Source organism: Varroa destructor, unplaced genomic scaffold (genome assembly GCF_002443255.2).
Source record: "Varroa destructor unplaced genomic scaffold, Vdes_3.0 BEIS01000006.1, whole genome shotgun sequence".
NCBI classification, from domain to species: Eukaryota; Metazoa; Arthropoda; class Arachnida; order Mesostigmata; family Varroidae; genus Varroa; species Varroa destructor.
The window spans coordinates 23,726,735-23,747,943 of record NW_019211459.1 but is presented as its reverse complement, the minus strand read 5'-3'; the positions used below and the strand labels follow the sequence as shown (position 1 = coordinate 23,747,943).

General features: G+C 41.0%; 1 protein-coding gene and 1 long non-coding RNA gene across 24 annotated transcripts in view; one reads left to right on the top strand and one right to left on the bottom strand.

Annotated features, from left to right (window-relative positions):
• The first annotated feature begins 635 nt into the window (after positions 1 to 635).
• On the top strand, positions 636 to 19,761 carry LOC111252344 (uncharacterized). 9 transcript variants are annotated; one of them, XR_015330430.1, is made up of 6 exons: positions 636 to 965; positions 8,417 to 12,240; positions 12,670 to 12,794; positions 13,180 to 16,211; positions 16,551 to 16,687; positions 17,245 to 19,761. It is a non-coding gene; the product is annotated as an uncharacterized LOC111252344 (long non-coding RNA). The 9 variants fall into 9 exon arrangements; XR_002674167.2 differs by lacking the exon at positions 636 to 965 and having other exon boundaries at positions 12,100 to 12,240; positions 16,551 to 16,664; XR_015330436.1 differs by lacking the exon at positions 636 to 965 and having other exon boundaries at positions 12,100 to 12,240; positions 16,452 to 16,664.
• Positions 9,391 to 21,209, bottom strand: part of LOC111252343 (sperm-specific sodium:proton exchanger-like) — a 135,561-nt gene continuing 123,742 nt past the window's right edge. For 10 of the 15 annotated variants that reach the window (XM_086993261.1, XM_022810051.2, XM_022810048.2 and 7 more), the window contains 8 exons: positions 17,230 to 17,298; positions 16,511 to 16,642; positions 16,063 to 16,197; positions 15,043 to 15,120; positions 14,083 to 14,235; positions 13,082 to 13,252; positions 12,642 to 12,747; positions 9,391 to 12,118 (listed from right to left, as the gene is read on the bottom strand). In XM_086993261.1, coding sequence (XP_086849387.1) covers positions 12,652 to 12,747; positions 13,082 to 13,252; positions 14,083 to 14,235; positions 15,043 to 15,120; positions 16,063 to 16,197; positions 16,511 to 16,642; positions 17,230 to 17,298 — 834 coding nt within the window. In that variant the 3' untranslated portion in view covers positions 9,391 to 12,118; positions 12,642 to 12,651. Of the gene's footprint in view, positions 12,119 to 12,641; positions 12,748 to 13,081; positions 13,253 to 14,041; positions 14,236 to 15,042; positions 15,121 to 16,062; positions 16,198 to 16,510; positions 16,643 to 17,229; positions 17,454 to 21,209 lie in introns of those variants that run through there. The other 5 variants (XR_015330429.1, XM_022810044.2, XM_022810046.2 and 2 more) reach the window with 5 other exon arrangements.

Genomic DNA, 21,209 nt, shown 5'->3' with positions numbered 1-21,209 from the left:
ATTCGGCAACATAGTACACCGTTCTCTCTCGTTGATGTACGTTTACCCTGGTAATTTTCACAGTAAATCCAGTTTTCGATGAACTTGTTATCCACCCAGCTATTGTCACTGCGTGCCTCGACTTGCGTATGCCACTCCAACTGATTCCAGAAAATCGTTTCGGTCATTATTTTTTGCTCCACTTGGGTTTCTCGTTTTTTTGTCGACTCGTTTGCAAATTCGATACCCATCGCAAATCCACTACCAGTAGTCTTGATGCAATTTTTACCAGTGTCCTTATTGTGATTTTCACTATTATTGTGATGATGAGGCCGTGTGCCTTCTCAAGCCTGTCTGTTCCTATAGCGTCAAACTCCGTTGTGCTGCGGTAAACTGTTGACTTGTGGTCTACATGTCTGATGCTGTTTTGTGATGTGCGTGCGCTGTGCCTTGAGGTGCTGCCTGTTGTTATGTTTTTGCTGTTACCGTCACCGCCGTGCTGTGCTATTATCTGTGCTCCTCCCTCCACGGATTTCCTCTCCGTTCTGACTGCGTGTCTCTGTGTGTGTATGTGTGAGTGTGTGTGTGTGTGTGTGTGTGTGTGTTTGTGTCTCTGTGTATGTGTGTGCATGCGTGCGTGTGGAGCTGCTGGCCGCGCCGCTGTTATTGACGCGGTCCTTCATGACGGCTCGCCGGTGCTGCCGCCTATCAGAAATTCACTCACCTATTCACACGCAGGACACAGAAGCGGACACGCGCTATTACAGACTCACAATCATATGCCACACTCTCACTTGCAGAACTTAATACCAGCGTTGGCGACGCTATTGACTCCGCGTTTTTCTCAGCCGCTAACAGCTGGCGCCGCCGTTGGTAGCGGTGGGCGAACTTTCGTCATCGGCTTCGTGCCGGCAGAAGTCGTTGGCTAGCCTCGACTGTGCTAATTACGTTTGTTTCTTTTGCGTCAATTGTCGCTATTACCTTCGGTAAGTGGTGCCTGCGTGTTTTGTGCCTATTCTGTGGTCGTTTCACTGTCATTGTTTACGGGCACACGGGTGTGCTCTTGCCCAGCTGGCTTTTGCGCTAACAGCCGCTTACAGTAGGCACAAATTCCATTTCTGCTTGCCTGCGGCAGGCATCGCGCTTGATATGGTGGCTACAGTGGTACACATGCCGGTCGTTTAACTATTACCGGCTAGGCGTAATCCTAATGTATTGATCACGTCAGTCGCACCGTAGCACGCCAACACCAACATATCTTAGCACGTACGTTGTCTCGTCTGTTCCTCTACTCCGTTTTCCGCTGTTATTCATCCATACTATTGCGACTGTAGCCGTCGTCGTCGTTGTTGTCATCGCCGCTGCTAAGATCACAACACAGCGTCGCAAATGTACTGCTTTGTTTGCCCCGTTGCGCTCTTTCCCGTCGAATCACGCAATCCTGCTGTAACATCCTCACATAGACATATTTATACAGAAGAGAAGAGGCAGACGGATTCATGAGCAGGGGACTCAATTCCGACCTATTGATACCACTCACACTGATACCGTCCGGTAGAGATCGTTGCGTCGTGGACGAGGAGAGGCGGCTTTTGCTTTTATTTCGGTTTCTCCGTTTGCTTGTTTACCGGTAGCAGGAAGGGGTAGACCCAGACGGCCGGCTCAAGTCAGCTGCTGCTAGTATTTGCCACTGCTTTCTCAGTCGCTGCTGTGGGATGCAGAATGCTATCGTTGTCGAGTTAACACGCAGGTCCACCAGAATGGACAGACTATTATACTACGGCCTACGCTTGCGTCAAACCGCTGTCTTTTCTGATGGTGACGTTTTTCGTCTGCCCGTCTATCCAGACCTCTCGTCCGTCTGTACACGTGTTCGTAACAGAATACTGAGATTCAACAAAACAACAAGCTCAGGAAGGACAGCCGAGATCGTTTTTAATCAAGTCTAAGTGCACGATTGCTGAGCTCAGTTTGAGTTGCGATTTTTCGGCATTAGATATGCCCTTTGCCTACCACAATACTGATGGCTGCAACAATTATAGAGGCTGAAATGGGCGGTGCTAGTGCTCTCTGTTGATGGTACGCTTTGCAGAAGCAATAATGACGACTAACGAGCATTGGCGACTATGACATCGCGTCAACACGTTTTGCCACCGCGTCGGTTTTGATTGCAGGTCACTTCCAGTTCGTTCACTGCTCGATTTCTTCATCGTTCTTTCTGTCTGTATTCTTTCTCTTCGTCACGTTGGAGTGAACAACATCTAACATTGAGTGGAACGCCGTGTTTTGTTGTTGTGTTCCCTCGAGCCGGGTCGATTCACCTCATAATTTGTGTTCACGGTTAGGACCTATGCAGATCGAGTACCGCCACCTGATCGATACCTATCTAATCCATGAATTACCTGGTTTATCTTGTTGTAGTGCTGTTTCGTCACGCACTTAAAGCCTTTATGCCGTCACAAGCCGACTGTGTAGATGTCTAATGCACAGCGGCCTGTTTATACGGGGCTATTACTGCGCTCTCTATAGGTGTTTTTATTACTACTGAAGTTGTCAGAATTATTAACGTCTCTTGTTTTGTGAGACCGGCAGTACCGGCTGAGAGAAGCGTGGCTGTCGCTTCTGTAGTAGCCAATACCAGCCCGTGCGACCGACCCATAACTTCCAAAACAGCGACCGCTCTGCGAGCAGCTGTTGTTGGTTCCTTGCCTGCGACCATTGTTGGCATCATGGCGAGTCCTGTTATTGTTAGCGATTACAATGGCGAACCTTTTGCAGCGCACGAACGGCTAGCTCAGGCCCCATTTGTTATTAGTGATCTAACGCGAGCGGCGCTCATCACCCACTGACCATCTAGCTTATTAATTGGCTAGTGGATGCTTTGTACCGTGGGCAGCGCCGCCGCAGCCAAAGTACATCGCGCCGCACGCCAATATTAAAAGTCCTAGCCGAGGACCAATGTTGTTGCAGGTCACAGGACGAGACCACGACAGCACGACTGTGACGGCGCGTCAGGACACGACTTGCAACGCAGCGTTTCGACGGGATGGCGAAGAAAACGACGTTCGAGTTTCTCTCCGGTTGAATCACGACCTACGTGAGTGGCTTAACAGGCCCCGTTGGTCAATCCGTGCGCCGTTCACCTTGTGGCTAGGCCTTTTGGTGGCCACAACCGATCGTTGCTTACTGAGCGCCTGTAGATTGCCCGACAGCGAGTAACTCAATGCGGACAGCAACGGTTCAGATGCCGTGTAGGCAGTAAGTAACAACAAGGAATGCAGCGACAACAATAGTGACAGCAGCCGAAACAGTAACAAGAACAAAAGTAGTACAAACAGCCGTAATCGTAACGTTAGCGATAAATAAGAAACATTAATGTGTTGAAAGCAGCAATGACATTATGGAACGGACAAGCAGAGGTTTTTAAAAAAAAAAAAGCTGAATTCGTGCAAAAGAGATGTGTATGTAACGTTGAGCATCGTGTCGGTGAGACGATGATCGATTTTTGTGGATACAATTGTATGTAATACAAGCTGAATGGCTGTTCGACTGTGGGTAGCCATAAAGATCGTTGCAACTATTCGGCCAATGGGAAGCACTGAGCAAAACTGTATGCATATTAATGATATTTAGATCCTGAGGAGATCTAGATATATAGCACTAAGTAGATATCGATATTATAAAAGGTAGCGAATTTTTGGCCGTTTATTAGCGCAATAACCTTTCCTTAGCAATGGTGCCATCCCATGCCAAAAAAAACGAGTGAAGGCTAAGGTGTTTCGGACATGGCCACAATTGATCTGGTGTCTTGCGAATGGATCTATTCGTAATCTGTGCTTTTTAGTGAAAAAATAACTAAAAAAATATGGGCAAAATGAAGTGAGGCACATCGATTAAGCCATGTAAGGAGAAGGAAAAGGAGAAACGGATTCATTGTTCCCAGAAGCTCGTCTGTATTACTTGCAAACATTTCCTGCGTTTTCGGAGGAGCTCACCTGCGTATTTCGGCCTTAGAGGCGCCGTTCACAGATAATTAGCGGTTGTTCTGGGCGTACAATCATAGCAATAATAACTTAGTAAACACAACAACTACTGGCAGTAACATAATGCGAGCAACATCGGATATTTCATAAAAATGCTATAAATTGATGAGTCGAAAAAACTGCATTTTTTTACGGGATTTTCAGCACTGAAACAAACCGCCACTTTTCCTTGTTAAAATAACCACATTAAAGTTAGAACGTGTCCCAGACCTGAAGTGACGCTTTCGACGACAACGGCATGGAGCAGCACAAGGACACTGCACAATTTAAACGGGCACGATACGTGTCAGTCGTCGCCCACGGCTATCGCCCGACTACACGCTTGCAATCCATAGAAAGATCCAATTTTAAAAGATGCAGCGCATCCGTTTCCTTCGAAGGTTTCTCGAAAAGAAATTCTAACGTTATGGCTAAATGTTGGTCGAAACGAGCCGTAGATAGCAGCCAGTATCCTGAAGCTACATGACTTCAACGAAGTTCACAACGAAGCACAAAATGAGGCTCATAGTTAGCAAGAAATAGCAGGTGGCAGACGCAGAATATATATCTGTACGCAATCCTGTCTGATTATATGAATCGTATTAAGTAGCAATTAGACGGTCACGTTTGCACGCATTTGGTGTCAATGCGATAGTTTAACGATTCCGCTCTACTAAGGGTGAGTTTTTATCGAACGTTTGTTCGGCTATTCAGTCGGCACAATAGAAAGACAAAAGAACGTTTCCTTTCCGTGTAATCTTTATTATATTATTATATAATATATATTTATTTGTAAATAAGCATATGCATTTACTTAGATGGTTCACAAAGGGATGTGAAATAAAGTGGCCTTTATGCAGAGACCTGGATGCGGGGTGTCACTTCAGCGTTTGTAATACTGTGAGGGATCGAGTTCATCGTATTGGAAAATATGCATATGAAATTGCAAAGAACTTTACATTCAGTATTTCGAAATAGCCTTGCCGTCTCACGATATTAGTCAGAAGGGACATAGTTTACAGCAGCAGGAGGTTTTCGTGTGTATCGATGTAGTGGGGACAGAAGGAGGTCCCGCCGAACCATGGTAGTTTCTTCAGCGATGGTGCTAATGGAAAATACTGGGCTCGATCCTGTGGGGTTCCGAGTTAGGCAAAATGTAATGTCATTTCTTTCAGCTCAGTTTATGCGATACCAACTTTCGGAAGAAACTAATAAGAAAATATAATAATTTCTTCTGCTTTTTCTGATTTTCCCGTACCATTTAGTTGATAGACGGACCTCTGGGTTTTGATGTAAGAAATTTACTTGAATTTATAAATACATTTTTGGATTTCTGTCTCTTATTGTAAATTACACATCTTCCAAGCCTGTGTAGATCGGCTGCCTTCTCAGGACCGTTAGAATTTCCTGGTTGCTAAAGTATGGTGAAGTCAAATGCTGTCACACAACCATATCTCTTTGAGCTATCCCTTGCCCATCCGTGGTATTTATTTATACCCCTTTTTGGTTTGACGAATCTAGCCACAGTCTGCCTTCAGAATTTCACTGTGTTTCCGAAATAGGGTATCTATCTTGAATACCATCACATGCTGGCGGTTATCACGTTGAGGCTTAACTGAAATCGGGCTATTCCTTTTTTTTTTGGTTAACAATATTCTCAGTCCCGGTCTTAGATCTTAGATGAATATAAATATTTTTCTATCGAATGGCCAATAGCGTTTATTTAGGGAGCTCTTAAGAGCCAAAAATATCACTGAATTATCAATGAGCTTCCTAACAGGAATAATAGTCGCCCGGGTGCCTGCCTATCTATCTAGTACAATAGCACAATGGACCTTTAGAAACCCTGCTACTCGTTAAAAAGTGCCGAATATGCAAAGTCCCCCTTTTTAAAGTCGGGATTTCCTTCTTCGAAACACTGAGTTACATATCTCGTGTGGTGTCGATATCTTCGAAGAAGTTTTGTTTTCCCGGTGATTTGTATATCTGCCATTAATAGTAAAGAGGTTAGGAATTTATTTTGTCGCTGAATTGGACTCGGGGCTTTACTGATAAACGGGAAATAGGTTGGTGGCCGCCATGTGACGTTCTGTCCATGCCAGGTATAGGTTGAGCGATCGACTATGGCAAACAAACCTATTGTCGAACATGGTAAATAAGAAACCGTTTTTTTTTTTTTTTTAATGAACAGATTGTTTGCTTCTATATTACTTAATAAAGCTATATCATGGTACTTCAACGCGACGACCCCGTTCATATTATTCGGTTGTGAATGAATTTTCTGATACGCACTGTATGTATATTTCGCAGTTTCAATAATAGATTATAAAATCTGCTTGCATTAAACTTTAATCGAGAGCATTTAGGATGACCAAACATTTTTTCTATTAGTCGCCAGTGTGCCAAGGCTCCTTGTCAAATATTTACCTCATTTCTGCGGGCTTTCCCAGAAAATTCTAGAACACAACAAATGAATATCATCTCCGCCTTCGTTGTAAGCTTCAAAAAACAGTACTTCAGTACAGATCAATAAAATTCATTTATTCACCTTCAGTGGTTGTAATCAAGGCTTCATACAAAGTTTCATAAAGATAGGTGAGCGATACATTTCAATATCAGAAAGGCCATATAGAACCATTTAAAAACAGTTTGCGCCATATGTAATTTATAAAATTATTCTGAGAAACTTGCCACATGTCCTTGAGATAAAACCAGAAAACATCAGGTGGAATGGCATCTATCACAATTTCTTTTGCATCTGGGATATCTACATGTACTGACCAGCTCGGGAAACTTAATTTCCTACAGAGTCTATGGTGGAACCCATTTACGACAAAGCGAGTGACAACATATTTACTTAGTCGGTTCGTTCCTGTCTACCTGTTCGAACCCGAGTGGAAAATCTGCCCAGTTTTTAAAGCTCCATCTTGAAGGCTCCAGTTGGCCTAAGTTCAGAGCGATGACGTAATGGAGATTCGACTAGAAGATTTCACGCGAAGCGATTTCGGGACATTATGTGGAGTATCAATGCTCTTTTGAGGAAGGACCCTTTGACACGATGTAGTTGTTTGAAGTTCTTCAAGGTTGTAGGATTTTGTTTACTGGCGTACTCTTTTTTCGTTGCGATCGAAGTTACTTTGAGATAGAGCAAAATAAGAGTAACTGCGAACGACAAGCTTATTTGGTCGACCATGCGACCGGCACTACTTGCTTGTATTTTTTTGGAAACGTGCGCGATAAAACTTCTGCCGTTCACAGATAATAGCTTCAAAAACTGGTGGTCCGACAGATATTCTATTGAGTAAGGCTTCGGGTTTAAGGTTACTGGATATTTTATTGTCAATTAATTTATTTTTACAAAGCACTACACACAATGCTGTTGAATACTCAAAGGTGATTTCGTTTTATTGTCGTTATCAAGCCCATCTAAGTCCAATGAGGCTGCCAATTTTCGCCGTTTGATCACATGATAGTTTAAGTTCGAACAAAGTTTGTTTCCAACTAGCCGTTTGAAGAGCGCTTGCCAGCCTGGCTGTCGGACGTAAAACAGTAAAAAAACATTTTAGCTCTAGCTTTCTACACTTTCTGTCGACGCGGAATGAGTTATTACCGTTGGGTATTTCAAGTGTGTAACGCGTGCTATACATTTGTCGAGCAGAGCTTCATTACGATACGTCAAAATTGTGTGCAAGGATCTTGTACTAGTCCTGCTAATTCGAACGCAGCCTGTTACGTATACAGTGAGCCTCGTCATATTCGTTGGCTCCAGCCTACAAAATCGATCATTAGTGCTGGATACGATACACCAGGATACCTAATTGGCGAGTACCTAATTGGTTGGTACGAATACTTTATTTAACAAGAGAAAATAGTTTATTCAGTGTAGTATGGCTGAAAGCTGAAGCGTTTTGCAGAATGCTATCAATGCAGTTCGGTCGAAGAGCTTCGGAAAGAGAAAAAACTATGAATTTATGGAAACAACAGGCGTAGTATTTCTAACCTCACGAATGAGCGATATCAGTCTTGCCACGTCCCCGTAATAGATTAACCTATTTGGCCGTTAGTCTTAGGGGCACATTGTGGTCTGATTTCGAAGCTAGGCACTGACACGCCTCGTTTGGTGCTGGCAGGAATGAAATGCGTAGCGGTTCTACCGGATGTAAAGCGCAAAACATGAAGGTCGGTGGTACGATCATAGTTTTTCGCATCGATTCTAAAAATTTGAACTTAAAAGATCTGAAATCGTGAAAAAACCTCTTGCGATGCTTCTCATTAAGACCAGAGCCTTTCTCCGGCCAATCTGAATTTTTTGAATCTGAACTGTCCATATATATATATATATTAGCAGAAGGTCAGATCCTACACCTTAATGTTCTTTTTGTGTAATTTAAAATTAGCTTTATGTATCCGCACAGGTATGAAATATTCATACGTTGTTAACTGACCCCGACCTTTCATGCGGAGTCGAGGCAGTTTAAGGCAAAAAAGTGGAATCGGTCCTTATCGGCCATCAGATCGACGTGGCGATTCGTGCTCGTTGCTTGTTTACGCCAGGTTTGCTAAATATCCCTTTTTTTGACATATTTTGCTAATGATTACGTGTACACTCCTCGTAGGTAATTTCACCTTCTTAGCTTCAGAAGCCGACGCATCTTTGACACGTTTCATATTGTTTTACCGTATAACATAATGGTTAAATACGATGGCATCTGATGTTCTAAGAGACAACGTCAAGTGTCAGATACGAAAATATAGTATGCCGTATCAACTGTTTCGTGCCAAAACATAGGGATTCCATGTGTAGCACAGTTCCCTTTGGGCCGCCGATCAACAGGGCAGGCAATCAAGATAAATTTGTGGTACTGATTTCTACACTTTTCGATCTAGAACAGTATTCTGTTATGCTATTCCATGTTAAAATATACATTATGTTATTTATTTTTATTTATATTGTAACAAAATGAAACTTTAAAAGAAGTTAGCGAAACATTGATTTGTAATCTGCGGAACGAAGGCCGAATTGATTCAGGGTCATTGATGGCTTTATCATTTGCAGTTGGAGTTCACTTTATTACAAGTACGTTTTTACGTGGCGTCTAGCCATGATTGGAATAAAAAGCGAATATCTAAAAAAGATTCTTTGTTTCTTACTTGTTCTATTTGAGTTTATCCAGTGAATTCCTCCTAGATTTTGGCCCAGTTCAGGTGCTTCAGGCACTTTAAAATTTCATGAGTTTAATTTTAGTTCATGAGGCGAAAGCGCCGTAGAATTACACGTCTAGTACGAAACATGTTAGTAATTTTTTTCTATTAAAAAGCATAAATCGTATAGCTGTTATCGGCTTTGGAATAAGTCAAAACAAACGGCACCGTTGGCCGTTACAGTATGTCAATGTATTACAATGGTTTAATTTATTGGTCATGTCAATACCTATACAGCCATAGAACAATACAGATTGGCAACAATGGTAATTAAGAAATGGTTTAAATCATCCTTTTCCTTGTTGATCAGTGGCAACAGTCATTACATCTGGACGGATTTCCGTTACATGAGATAGTCACTGTCATTTGTCACGGACATATTAAACCAACAATGATCCCATCCAGGGGCGGGAAAATGCCGGTCAATGAAGGAGCGTTGCTGGCCTATATCAGAGCATACTATTACTAGTTGTAGTAGGCGTTTTTCTACATATTATATATGTTTATATTTATTTTCTATGTATTATATTAATCTGTAAAATAACACATGCTAGCAGTGCATGCTTCCTATAGTTTCGTCCGATTCATGGACGCGAGTTTTTACTATCAGCACCGTCCTCGTGTTGCTCTGTTAAGATGCACGTACGTAAATAAAATAATTGATACAAATAAATAATAGTAGTAATATTAGGAGACTGTGAAAGCTTCGACTCTTACTCACGCAATATACGTATATACAATGGCTGCCGTCCGCGGTACGTTTTGCTGCAACAACACATCGCTTCAACACCTTCAATGTCGATGAAACTCTAAAACTTAAATAACAATTGCTTACATGTTGAATTTGCCTGGTCCCTTGACCAACACAAAAAAGATGTTCCTCCCTAATAAATGCAATTACGAAATTGGTCAAACGTACGTAACTTATGTCATTCCGTGCCGGTCGATAGAAGAGATGTCGTTCGTTTTCTCTCCATTTTCAGCTCAGTGCCGCGTCGACGAAAGAGCTACTGAGATCGAACCAATCTATTTGCCTATAGATAAAGTAACAGCACTCCACAGCCATGTTACATTATTCAGTAGGTACATAGCGAATAGGCTTGCAATTTACGAAATAGTAACTTTCTTGCCGTTGCAGTTGCTAAGTGCCGCTATAAGTACGCTAGAGAAACATCACATTAAATTGAATATTTTGAAAGTTAAACGGCAAAATGTGCTGGAAACATTGGTGCTCGCAGGCCGTACGTAAAGTTGTGTTGGAATATGAACCATCATAATATTTACTCTATTTTAAGTCCTTTTTCCCACCACCACCACCACAGTAAACGGCTGGTTACCTACGAACGATCAACAGGTGTTAAATGACAATCTGAAGAGCTTTCGCCTTTTAGTAGACTCGTAGTCTTCACGTTCGCAGAAAATCAAGAATCAATAGACTAACTAGAAAAATAGGCTTTATCTTGAAACACATGTAGATGTGGTAACTAATATATCATTCTTCATCGAGGGTCAATAACTCGAGCGGCTGTTGAACCAGAACTTAAACCACTAGTCATCATTCGCGCATCTATTCTGACCGATTTTCTTACACATATATAATGATAATAGCGTCAGCGATTAGAGGTGCCGCTTATCGGTTCAAGTTAAGCGTGAACCTCCCACAAAGTTCATCCTTTATAAGCGTACACACGACCCTCTGTCATGTATCGGAGTCAGACATCCGATGCCATGTGCCTAGGTCCTGGATACCTTTGGATTTCTATAAACCTGACAAAACATCATACAGAGTTTCACATCATCACGACAAATAGATTCTCATCTATCTTACTTCGCCTGATTTCAGTCATCATTACATTGTTTGCTTGAAACTTTGGACACAGCGTCATGTGTGCGATCAATAAATGGCCATTCAGTCATCAGCACTCAGTTGTCACACAGGCAATTCAAAACATAAGATCATCATAGCACGACCGCACAAGATATATTAAACTAATACAAAAAAAACATTTATCCTTTCATATATATATATATATATATATATATATATATATATAGTCTATCAAAGACTAACATATTAGAAGGGGCTATAAAGTGGTCATTTCGAAGAACATCAACATTAACAAAGAACGATAGTTTAACATTACGATACGTTCGTCTCGACACGGTGATGCTCGATTCGAGAAACATGTTTATTGAAGACTGTTTATTGTCCTTGATGATAGCAAAATCATGATATGAGGAAAAATGAAGTGATCATCACTATCGCACATTATGATGTAGCATACCGCTATCATAAGTGGCTCTTTAGCTCCATCATGTTGAATAAAGCTGAAGATGCTGCTCGGCACAATTAGGATTAAGTGCAAATCGATATATTCACAGAGAAATATCAATAGAGGCAATATCTGAATTCCTTACATATGTGACAAAATAATAATGATTATAACGAACAACTATTATTACCTATCTACTATATTTTATCTAACAAACAGATGATAATTAATTAATTGCTTCTATATTTTATCTGACATGCGATCAGTTAACTCGATTGGCCAGCTTATCTCAGCGTATTGATTCCTCGGCCCCTTCAGGTTGTCTGGGTCAGCTTCTTTATTAATAGATCACTCCAATCTACCACGTGATTTTGAACGCCGCATCAACAGGACTGCCGTATTCCCCTGCTTGTACAGCGCGTTTATGGAGAATGCGGATTGATTTACGCGATAAGGGACGCAAGGGTCGACGATTCTATCGCCTGCTGGCATTGAAACAGGTGGGCAGTATCTCCCTGTAGATCTTCCAGTAAAACGAAGAGTTAAGTCGTCAGTTTGTTTCTTCAAGGGCGACGTGGTTCTGGCTTTGGTTTCGGCGCAGTAGATGCCATATTCTTGCCACTCCAACCACCCGGCTGCTGTCTGCAATAAACAAAGTTGGAACGGTTGTTGAAATGTGCCTTCGTACAATTGCCTACTTAACCTCTTGTGGATTATAATATAGCATATATTTAGGGTTTGAAGTCGCCAACGGGTCAGCATAGGTACGCATACAACTCGTGTTAAGAAAGCAAAAATAATTACTTTTTATTCATTATTTCGATTACAGTATCCTATTTTAGAAGCGGATAGGTCATACCACCCCTACCAGATAGGGCCGCCAGCTCAAGTTTGGAACTATGGGTGGTCAAATATTCTCGAAAATACTTTACTTAAAGTTCAACTTATCGATTTACAAAATATGCCGCCACATCGTATGTCAAAAGAAACTATACCCTGTGCATGCGCTAATGAACGGAGTCGAGACCTCTGGTAGGAAACAACCCTAGAAAATATATTCCAGTTGACGGTAGTGCGGCAGACTTGTATTTTCATCTAATATAGCGGGATCATGTCATCTGAACAAGTTACCAGCGCCCCCTAGTTCTCTTTATGCTGTACCTACCTTCCGCTAACTACAAGCGCTGGGACAGTGTTTCAGACTTGGCGTCTTCATCAATATTTCCGACATCGTTCAAAATATTTGCTTCACCACTCTCCGTCTCGTCTTCCTAAAATGCCAATGTAACAAAATCCAAATCGAGTGATCGCGTCAGCCGTAAGTTCACTAATGCTGTCATCAATTGATGATTGATAGATCAAAATTCTACAATATAATCCTTCGTTTTATAATCTCTTTGATTCAACAGTAATTATATTCTGGTATACGAAATAAGTGACAAGTTTGTTTCATAACTTTAAGGTGACTCAAGAAACTACGAGATAATAAGCAATAGGACGAGTTTACATTTAATAAACAACTATATAAACTATAATTTAATTATTATTATCATTATTGTGCATTCAAGATTGTGAGAACATAGTTTCTTTTTACTGTAGACGGACCGAATTAAAGACAATACTGCATGAGTCTGGTTCGAATCCGTGATTGATGTGGTCCCGACGGCCGATTTGCTTGCCGTCCTCCTCTGTTGTTGCTGTAGACGGAGCAGAGATGGGGTGCATCGTATCAGCCATATTGAACCTCCCTCGAAGACTGCCACTTACCATCCACGGCTAATAAGAGAAAATAGCCTGACGGTTATTTTTGAACGTTATGTTCTGTTAATAGAAATGAAACTTCAACAAGTGCACTCAAGCCGAACATGTTAAGCGCAAGCAGATTTGTCTGTGTCCTGTGCTATTTCTTTCGACATCGTTTAGTATTTCCCACGCAAGCATTGGATCTTGTCTCGAATCAGTTGTTGAGGAGAAAAAGCTTGATTTTCGAAGAAAACCTATAAATCAGCTTCGACCCGAAGATCATCCGTAGATTCAGACTGCACCGGACGAAGAAACGATAATGGGAATATGAAACTGAAGCGTTGTGGTATACGATCAAGATGTACCATATGATTCCAGACAAGACCTAAATAAACTCAATTAACTGAGCAATGCATCACCATAGGTTATCATGCTTTTCTACTTTGTTAAATAGTGCAATTTCCGTGTCTGGTATTTTAATAGAGCTTTGGTGCAATCAACAGAACCTTTGAAAAATCACGCAACTTTGTCACCTTCAAGATAAGCCAATATATATCATCTATCTGAAATATATATCAATCTATCTGAAATCCATCCAAATAATGCCTCTTAATTACTATTTAATCTACCGAACGCTTCAAATCTCGTATTGTCTATAAAAATTTATGCAACTGAAATTTATTGACCATTTTCAATAAGTTACTAAACTCCAATGTAAAAGGCTGTGTGAATCAGCGTATTTTATAGTGATTTTCACTAGTGGCGTCACACTTTTGCAGATTTTCCAAAGGCCAGTTAGTTCCAGTAGCGTATTTGCTCAACTTGTTTACGTGCCAGCCGTGACGCTGGACCGTTCTTTGTACCATGTTGTGTTTCGGCAGTTCAGCGACAGATTCAGCACGTTCACATAACTCGAGCTCTGCCGCGCTAAGTGGGAGTGAAGCAGGGGCGCCCAGGGTCTTCGAACGGGCTGCCACGAGGTGACGCGTACTGGTGGAATGCTCGGAAAACGAGCGCTGGAAATCGCGTTAAAGTCACTTGTATCAGCGAAGGCGTCTTTTAGATTATGTCATACTTAGAAAGTGATAGAAGTCATATAAGATATATGAATTCAGTGACGAAATGGGCATGCGTCAATAGATATGCTTATTATGAGTACGGTTTCTAGCTACGCTGGTTGTCCCACGACAAGTTGGAACTACCGCGACAAAGATATATTGAGCATTTTTTTTTCGTTTTACGCAGTTTTTTTTATAGTAATTAAATTTATTTCTAGCAGTATATCAACGTGGTGTAAAGCTATTAGTAGGTCTCAACTAATAGGACACCCAGCTGGGCACTTGGCCAAATGCCAGTTACCCTAACTACATTGGGACAAATTGACGTTCTCTCATTTGTTCAATGTCTGTACTTCATTTGCACTGAACTCTCAAAGAATATTATATTTAAATATTATGTCAACCTCTAAGCCGCGTCAATTATAGTTAGATATTTTATATGCGCAAACGTGTTTATCAGTACCACTTGCATTTGAATGAATCTACATAAATAACATCTATATATTTTTTTCGCTAAATTCAATATGGCCAAACGGGGCCCAACCGGAAGCTCAATGGAGCTTGGCCTCAGTAAAATCTGGTCGCTAAACGCTACATGGACCCCTTCTTTTATCTTCTTCGACGTCCAAAAGCTTCCTAATAGCTTTTAATAATTATGCTACGTAAGCAATCCTCGTTCTTGATCATATATGATAAGGTTTTCCATATAATTTTACTATAAAATATTTCTTATATTTGAATTGTTTAGCAACCATTCACACATACCTTTCGGACTATTTCCCCCAGCTCTCCACCCCGATAATGTCCTTTGCCGAACTGTGATGAGACGGATAGGTGCCGCACCTTTATCGAAATACATTATAGAATATGAATGGAAATCCGTACAAGAAGCAGTTCGCCTCTTTAAGATAGTCCGTTTTAAGTGGGTGCGCATTGGAGAAATGTCACGCTAGATGATCCGAAAGGGACTTGGCGTGCGTTTATCGTTAAAATCGAAGTTCAACGGAACCTCATATGAAGCCCTGTTGAAGTTCGATTTCTAGTTGAGGCTCGATGACATGTTTTTAAATCATTTGACTCCTTAATGTAAGCTTGTCGCAAAATGACGTCGAATCAACGTAGATTTAATAACACGTTTTTTCAAATAGAATTCATAGATCAAGCTTTATCTCCGGTACTACGTTAGTACAACGTCCGACGGTTAACCTCCAGCAGCCCGAAACAAACACGTCTAGCTCAGGATTTGAACCGAAAATTTATATGTCCCAGAGTTAAGTAGAAAGTAACGTTGCCGCTGTACCATTGTAGAGATATCATTACACTGTATGTTAGTCAATTACTTGTAATTTCTCCCTACCCGTCAACAAGCGGTATACATTTTGTCGTTTCTTCACTTCCAGCCATCTTTTCTGCGTGAGCAAGTTCTCGGAGTCACCTCTTAGGTATAGCATCAAAGACCTGTTCTATCTAAAATCTAGAAATGGGTTTCACTGGACTTACCTAGCCGGATTTTTCAAAGAGACCTATAAAAAAGCACGCAAACCCACAACTAAGACCCAATTTTTTTCCCCTGTACATATGATTCCTTTACAGCGATCACTTTGCGGTCGCTTTGCCCAGCACTCGTGAACAAGATTAGCGCATTTGCTGCCCACACCACGTCGACCCGTTAAATTATACTCCAACACAGAGACCATAGTGTTGAGATGTTGCAACCTTAACCAAAAAAATATCTACGACGAAGAACGCGTATGTAAGAATTAAAATGTGCTGTCATTAACGTACTTTTTCAGCCCATCCACTCGAAAAGAAAAGTCCATGCGGCCCGCCGTGTAAGTGGGGATTGCCTGTTCCGGGCGTACCCTCTTCGGTTTCTGTACCGCCCACAGTTACCAAAATCGGCAGATGTGCCGCAATCATCTGCGAGAAAATAGGTGATACAGGTTGAGTTCTATTTGATCGACTTCGTACCTAAACTCAGTATCAATTTACTATGTTTATACTTATAAACGTATATAGCTACCGACGTGGTATGACTGACTGGTCATTCCGTTCAGCTAGGTAAACTGAAATTTTTCACTATCTACTGCGCCAAATTTGTATGCCACGCGTACTACTTCTACAGTAGAGAGTTTGATATTTTCAATCGAAGTTATTGTCATGAGAAATTTCAGAGTTGGAGCCAGCAACACGTTTGTGTTCGCCTATTTACTATCATTCAATAAATACCAACATCAAACTTAAGCGAAGTGACCGTTTTCGGCACGTAACAGGGCCCGCAGTACGTATCGCCGTTGCCAGATCCATCGGATGCGCAGCCCTGCACTAGAATGACGTCCTCTGTACCCGGCAGAACGTTGAATATCTTTGAATATAGAAAAATATCGGTATGTAACTGGAAATGGGACAGGTAAGCTCAGCGTCGCTGAAAAGAAATATTACCTATTTTTTTTTGTGATATATATATATATATATATATATATATATATATATATGTATATAAATTCGCGCGCATAATACCACTCTATTGTAGAACGCACACTAGGAATAATTTCGTAAACGAAAACAATATGTTCCAATTGATTTTAAAAAGTATTCCCATCCTCCTTGTGTAAACACATGTAATATTCCCACTTGTGCTAAACGTGCCTCAGGTACGTGCTTTGAGGAATATTTTTTAGTTCTACAAATGTTTCTGTACATGAGACTTTCTAAGAGACCAAAATCATCCTTACTTTCAATATAGTTATGTTAAAATTATATTATCCAGGCTGTCTAGGCAAGAGTGTGGTGAAGCATTAAAGTTCACAGAAGAGGTAATTTAATACTAACACACAGTTAGCGGAGAGCACGAGGTTCAACATCATTTCTTGTATAAATGCAAAGCTAAAGCAGGGGGTGTACTTGCTAACTGTTATCGTTTCTTCTAATTATGGCGTCCTGCTACGGTACCTTCTGCGAGGAAAGGTCGTGAACGATGGCCTCGTCGAGGTGTAACATGATTTTGTTCGTCGTCCAGTCCTATTGTCGGCATGAAGGCAAATACAAGAGAGCAACAGACCGAACGGTTTAAGTTCAAACACAATGGCTACGTCGACTCTTCGTGAAAAGAAAACTTGTAAATACCTGATTAAAACTTATTCGCTGCGAAGAAAAATTTTTTTAATCAACAGGATCTGGAACATTCACGAAAAGGAAACACGAGATCAAGTACCAGTCTGTTGATCAAGAAAGCTCAACAAGCTATTCATACACGATGCTATTATATAATATCTATATAACTTCATGCTATTTGTATGCCAATACACGGAAGACATCCGATCGTAACGTGCCCTAAACACGTCCTACTGTTCCTCGATTAGAGAAATACACTTGAGTTAACATGCTGTAGCAATTTTAAGATCCCTTTAAATCAGCTCTAAGAGACCAAATCTAAAAAATAGCTTCTTTATTCATACAAGTTGTACAATGTTTACATTTTCAAATATATATTCATATTATAGACCCTTCCAAATTGCGCAAGAGAAACATACAATTCTTGAAGACCGCAAACGTCAAAATAGATCATATTGATTTTTATACGTGACTTCAATAGCCATATGATACTATGTAGATACGCCATTCACCGCGTACCTATTTTTTTTTGATACTTAAAATAATTCCATTTGTATTTAGACTACGAATGGCAGGTTTAGGGAGCTCTCCTAAACTCTTTCATGCCACAAACAGTACTCTCAATGTATTTGAAACATGAATATTTATGCAATCACGCATGCAATTCGATTGATCACAAGCAGTCTGATGAGGGGAGCAGTCTGAAGCACTCAGGGGTGGCCCAGCTTCCCTGTATACGAAAGCAGTGGCATCACCGATGTAGTGATCGGTAATAGGTGCAAGGCGCTGTCCGAGGACAAAGTTTAAATGCAGAAACAGACAAAGATTCACCACTGATGGCTTGCCCCCGATAGCCGCTTATTGCACTGGTGACGTTCTGCATATGGTTTCATATATATAGTCGACTATATTATACATTCAGATTATCGGGTTGCGGAAAAGTACTGACCGTTTTAAGCGCAAAATTGAAGCATATTAAATGAGTACTACTAAAACAAATACATATCATTATTTCCACCTTCTGCTGTATTTATGGTCATAGCATAATCCTATCATTACGGAATTTCTGTTCTGTTGCTTTTTCGGCGAGCTCTGGTGTGATATTGAAAAAAGTTATTCCAAGTTTTGTCGGATAGCTAAAGATATAGGCCGTCTGGCAATGTCATGATGGAATACGATGCTTTCTCTGTTAACTAGTTGCGAACGTTTTGTTTTTCAATAGTTTTTTTATTAATTTATTCTAGTTATAGCGGAGGTCCGACTCGACCGTTTTAGCAGGCGCCGACAGCTCAGTTGCACGATTCCCTTCAAATCCCACCAAAGCTATAGGTTAACCTTCTTAGGCGTCAGTCTGAGCCTCGCAACAAACTGTGGAGCATATTTTTTTTTCTTTACCTGCATATTACTGTCGAATCTGATCCACTTTTCGTCACCCGTGATCAACCAGTTTAAAAATGGCCTGATTTCATTACGTTTTACCAAAATTCCACAGGTGAAAATACAATAGAACAAACGATTTCGTGTCAAATGTGTGCCACCTAAACATCGAACCAGCTTCTTTCCAATGGTGTAAAGCTGCTTCGTGGTAAATGTTCAGTCTCTTGGTGTTATTATGCAATAATTTTATCGACTTTTTCGTGTTCGGTCAACCGGTACAAGGGGTAACTTTAATATCGAATTTCCCAGAACGGGAATGAGAGAAGGACCTTGTAATCATTTCCTTCGGACGTATCATCAATAATTTTTTTATGAGCCTGAAGCCTTTATCGTAATAAAACTGTAAAATATATTAAAAATTTCATCCATCCTCAAGGCATTCCAACATAATCTGCTATCGCCGTATCTCAGCTAAAAGCAAATAACAGCAATCACCGCGACCCTGAGAAAGGTAATTTTAAAAGCATCCAGCTAGTAAAACGGTCAATACTTTTTTCGACAATCTAACGTGTTCCGGTTTCTAGTAGTAGTAGTTCGAGTATTAAGGGCTACACTGCTGCTCTGTGCAAAGCAAAATAATTGCGGATATAAAATGTTAAATGTCTTTACCTCTATAGTAATGGATTTTCTGTGAACCCGTAACCTGGCCTGAATACATAAATACACGTTTGGTTAGTATTAACCCAGTTGTTACGAGTGTTGACTATTCGGGCCCAACAAAATTTTCTTTCTCTCTTCCTCGACAAGTACCCGCCGTCGAATAGCAATGAATCAGTGAAAAAAAACAATATATCTACTTACGCTTGACCGCGCGTGTCTACCACAATAAAGGACATATCGATACAGATACTGATTTGCAATTCCCTCAACGAGACAGTAGCACTGAATCAGAATAAACACGGTAATAAAATTCAACTTATCAGACCAGTACAACTTAGTCCTAAATCACAAATGTATGTTCACCGATCAATGACATACTTTCCTAAAACTACCGCCCTACTTAGAGACAGTCTTCCAGAGAGGTCTGCAGGAGCTCGTGTATAAGATGACCACTTAGCGGCATCATAGCGATTTTTCTTCGACGAACAATCTACGAATATCAGTCACCTATGGCGCCGATTGACTAGAACGGACCTAACGTCGCTCGCCCATCCGGTCAATACCGTTCACAGCCGTGTACACTAAATAATAAGCTTATACTATAGCAAACGCGTATAGGGATATCAATACGCATCACCCTGTTGGCATTTGGATCCAAACCTGTACTTTTATGTGAAGCCTAAATGCCACTTTCATCTGAGGATAACGTTTACGATAGGCCCAAATGACGATCCTTATTGTTGAATCGACTTTAAATCGAATGATGTCTCTAATTTTGAACTTACAGGTACCTATGTTTGATAATTAACGCTATGCATGAAGCACACCGACGCACGCGTCTTGTGGCCTAAAAATTCGGCCCATTGTAAAACTGGTTGTTTAGCGTGAGTAGTGCGATAATTTCGCTAAATAACATATAATGTAAAAAGCTTAAGAAGCAGTACGCAGCTTAGGCCCATTTAATACAGAAAAATGGTTCCTCTCTACAGATGTGTACCCAGGCAACGAATAAATAGCGCGTCCATCAACATTTTTACCCTCGTGCTCGAAAAATGAGACCAGGTGGATGGATATATTAATGATTTCTGTCGCAGCTGATCCAAATCACTCTCGCTACCTGTGTCAGTCCTGCCTAAGGCTAAGGCGTTCTATTTTCAGCTATATAGTTTCCCCGTAATGTGTTCGCCAAGTTTGAGAGAAACTGGTTTAGCAAACACATAATTGAAGTTTGTTTTCTGTGGATGTGCCGAGATAGGCTCATCTTTTGAAACAAAAATAACGTTTAGTTGTCGTATCGAAACCATTCCCCGTCATATACAACAATTCGATTCAAACAATCACAATAAAGCTAGCTCGGCAGCAGTGGAAACTAACAAACCCACGTGTTTACCGAACTCTGCCGACTAACTTGCCACTTGTACGCTTTTCTTATCGGGTACAGTCGATTGCCCATGGTGGATTCTGATCCATACGACCTCTTAAAGTCTACCGTCTATAGTCTGATTAAACATTACTTCGGAAACGGCAAAACACGCGCCACTGGCTGCGTGGTCCCACATGTGGTCCTGTTACAACACTGGGAACATTCGTGCGCCTCTTTGCTCATTGTTAAGGCTCGACGATCTGATGTCTCAGATCATAATCATTCTCTATGCCTTTACACTAATAGCTTACACGCGAAGTTTACCTGTGGTAGTAATTTTTTTTTTGAGGAAGACCCTTGTAAAACACATTAGCACGCATATCTAGATTCGAACGCTTCACCTATGTGGAAATAGGTG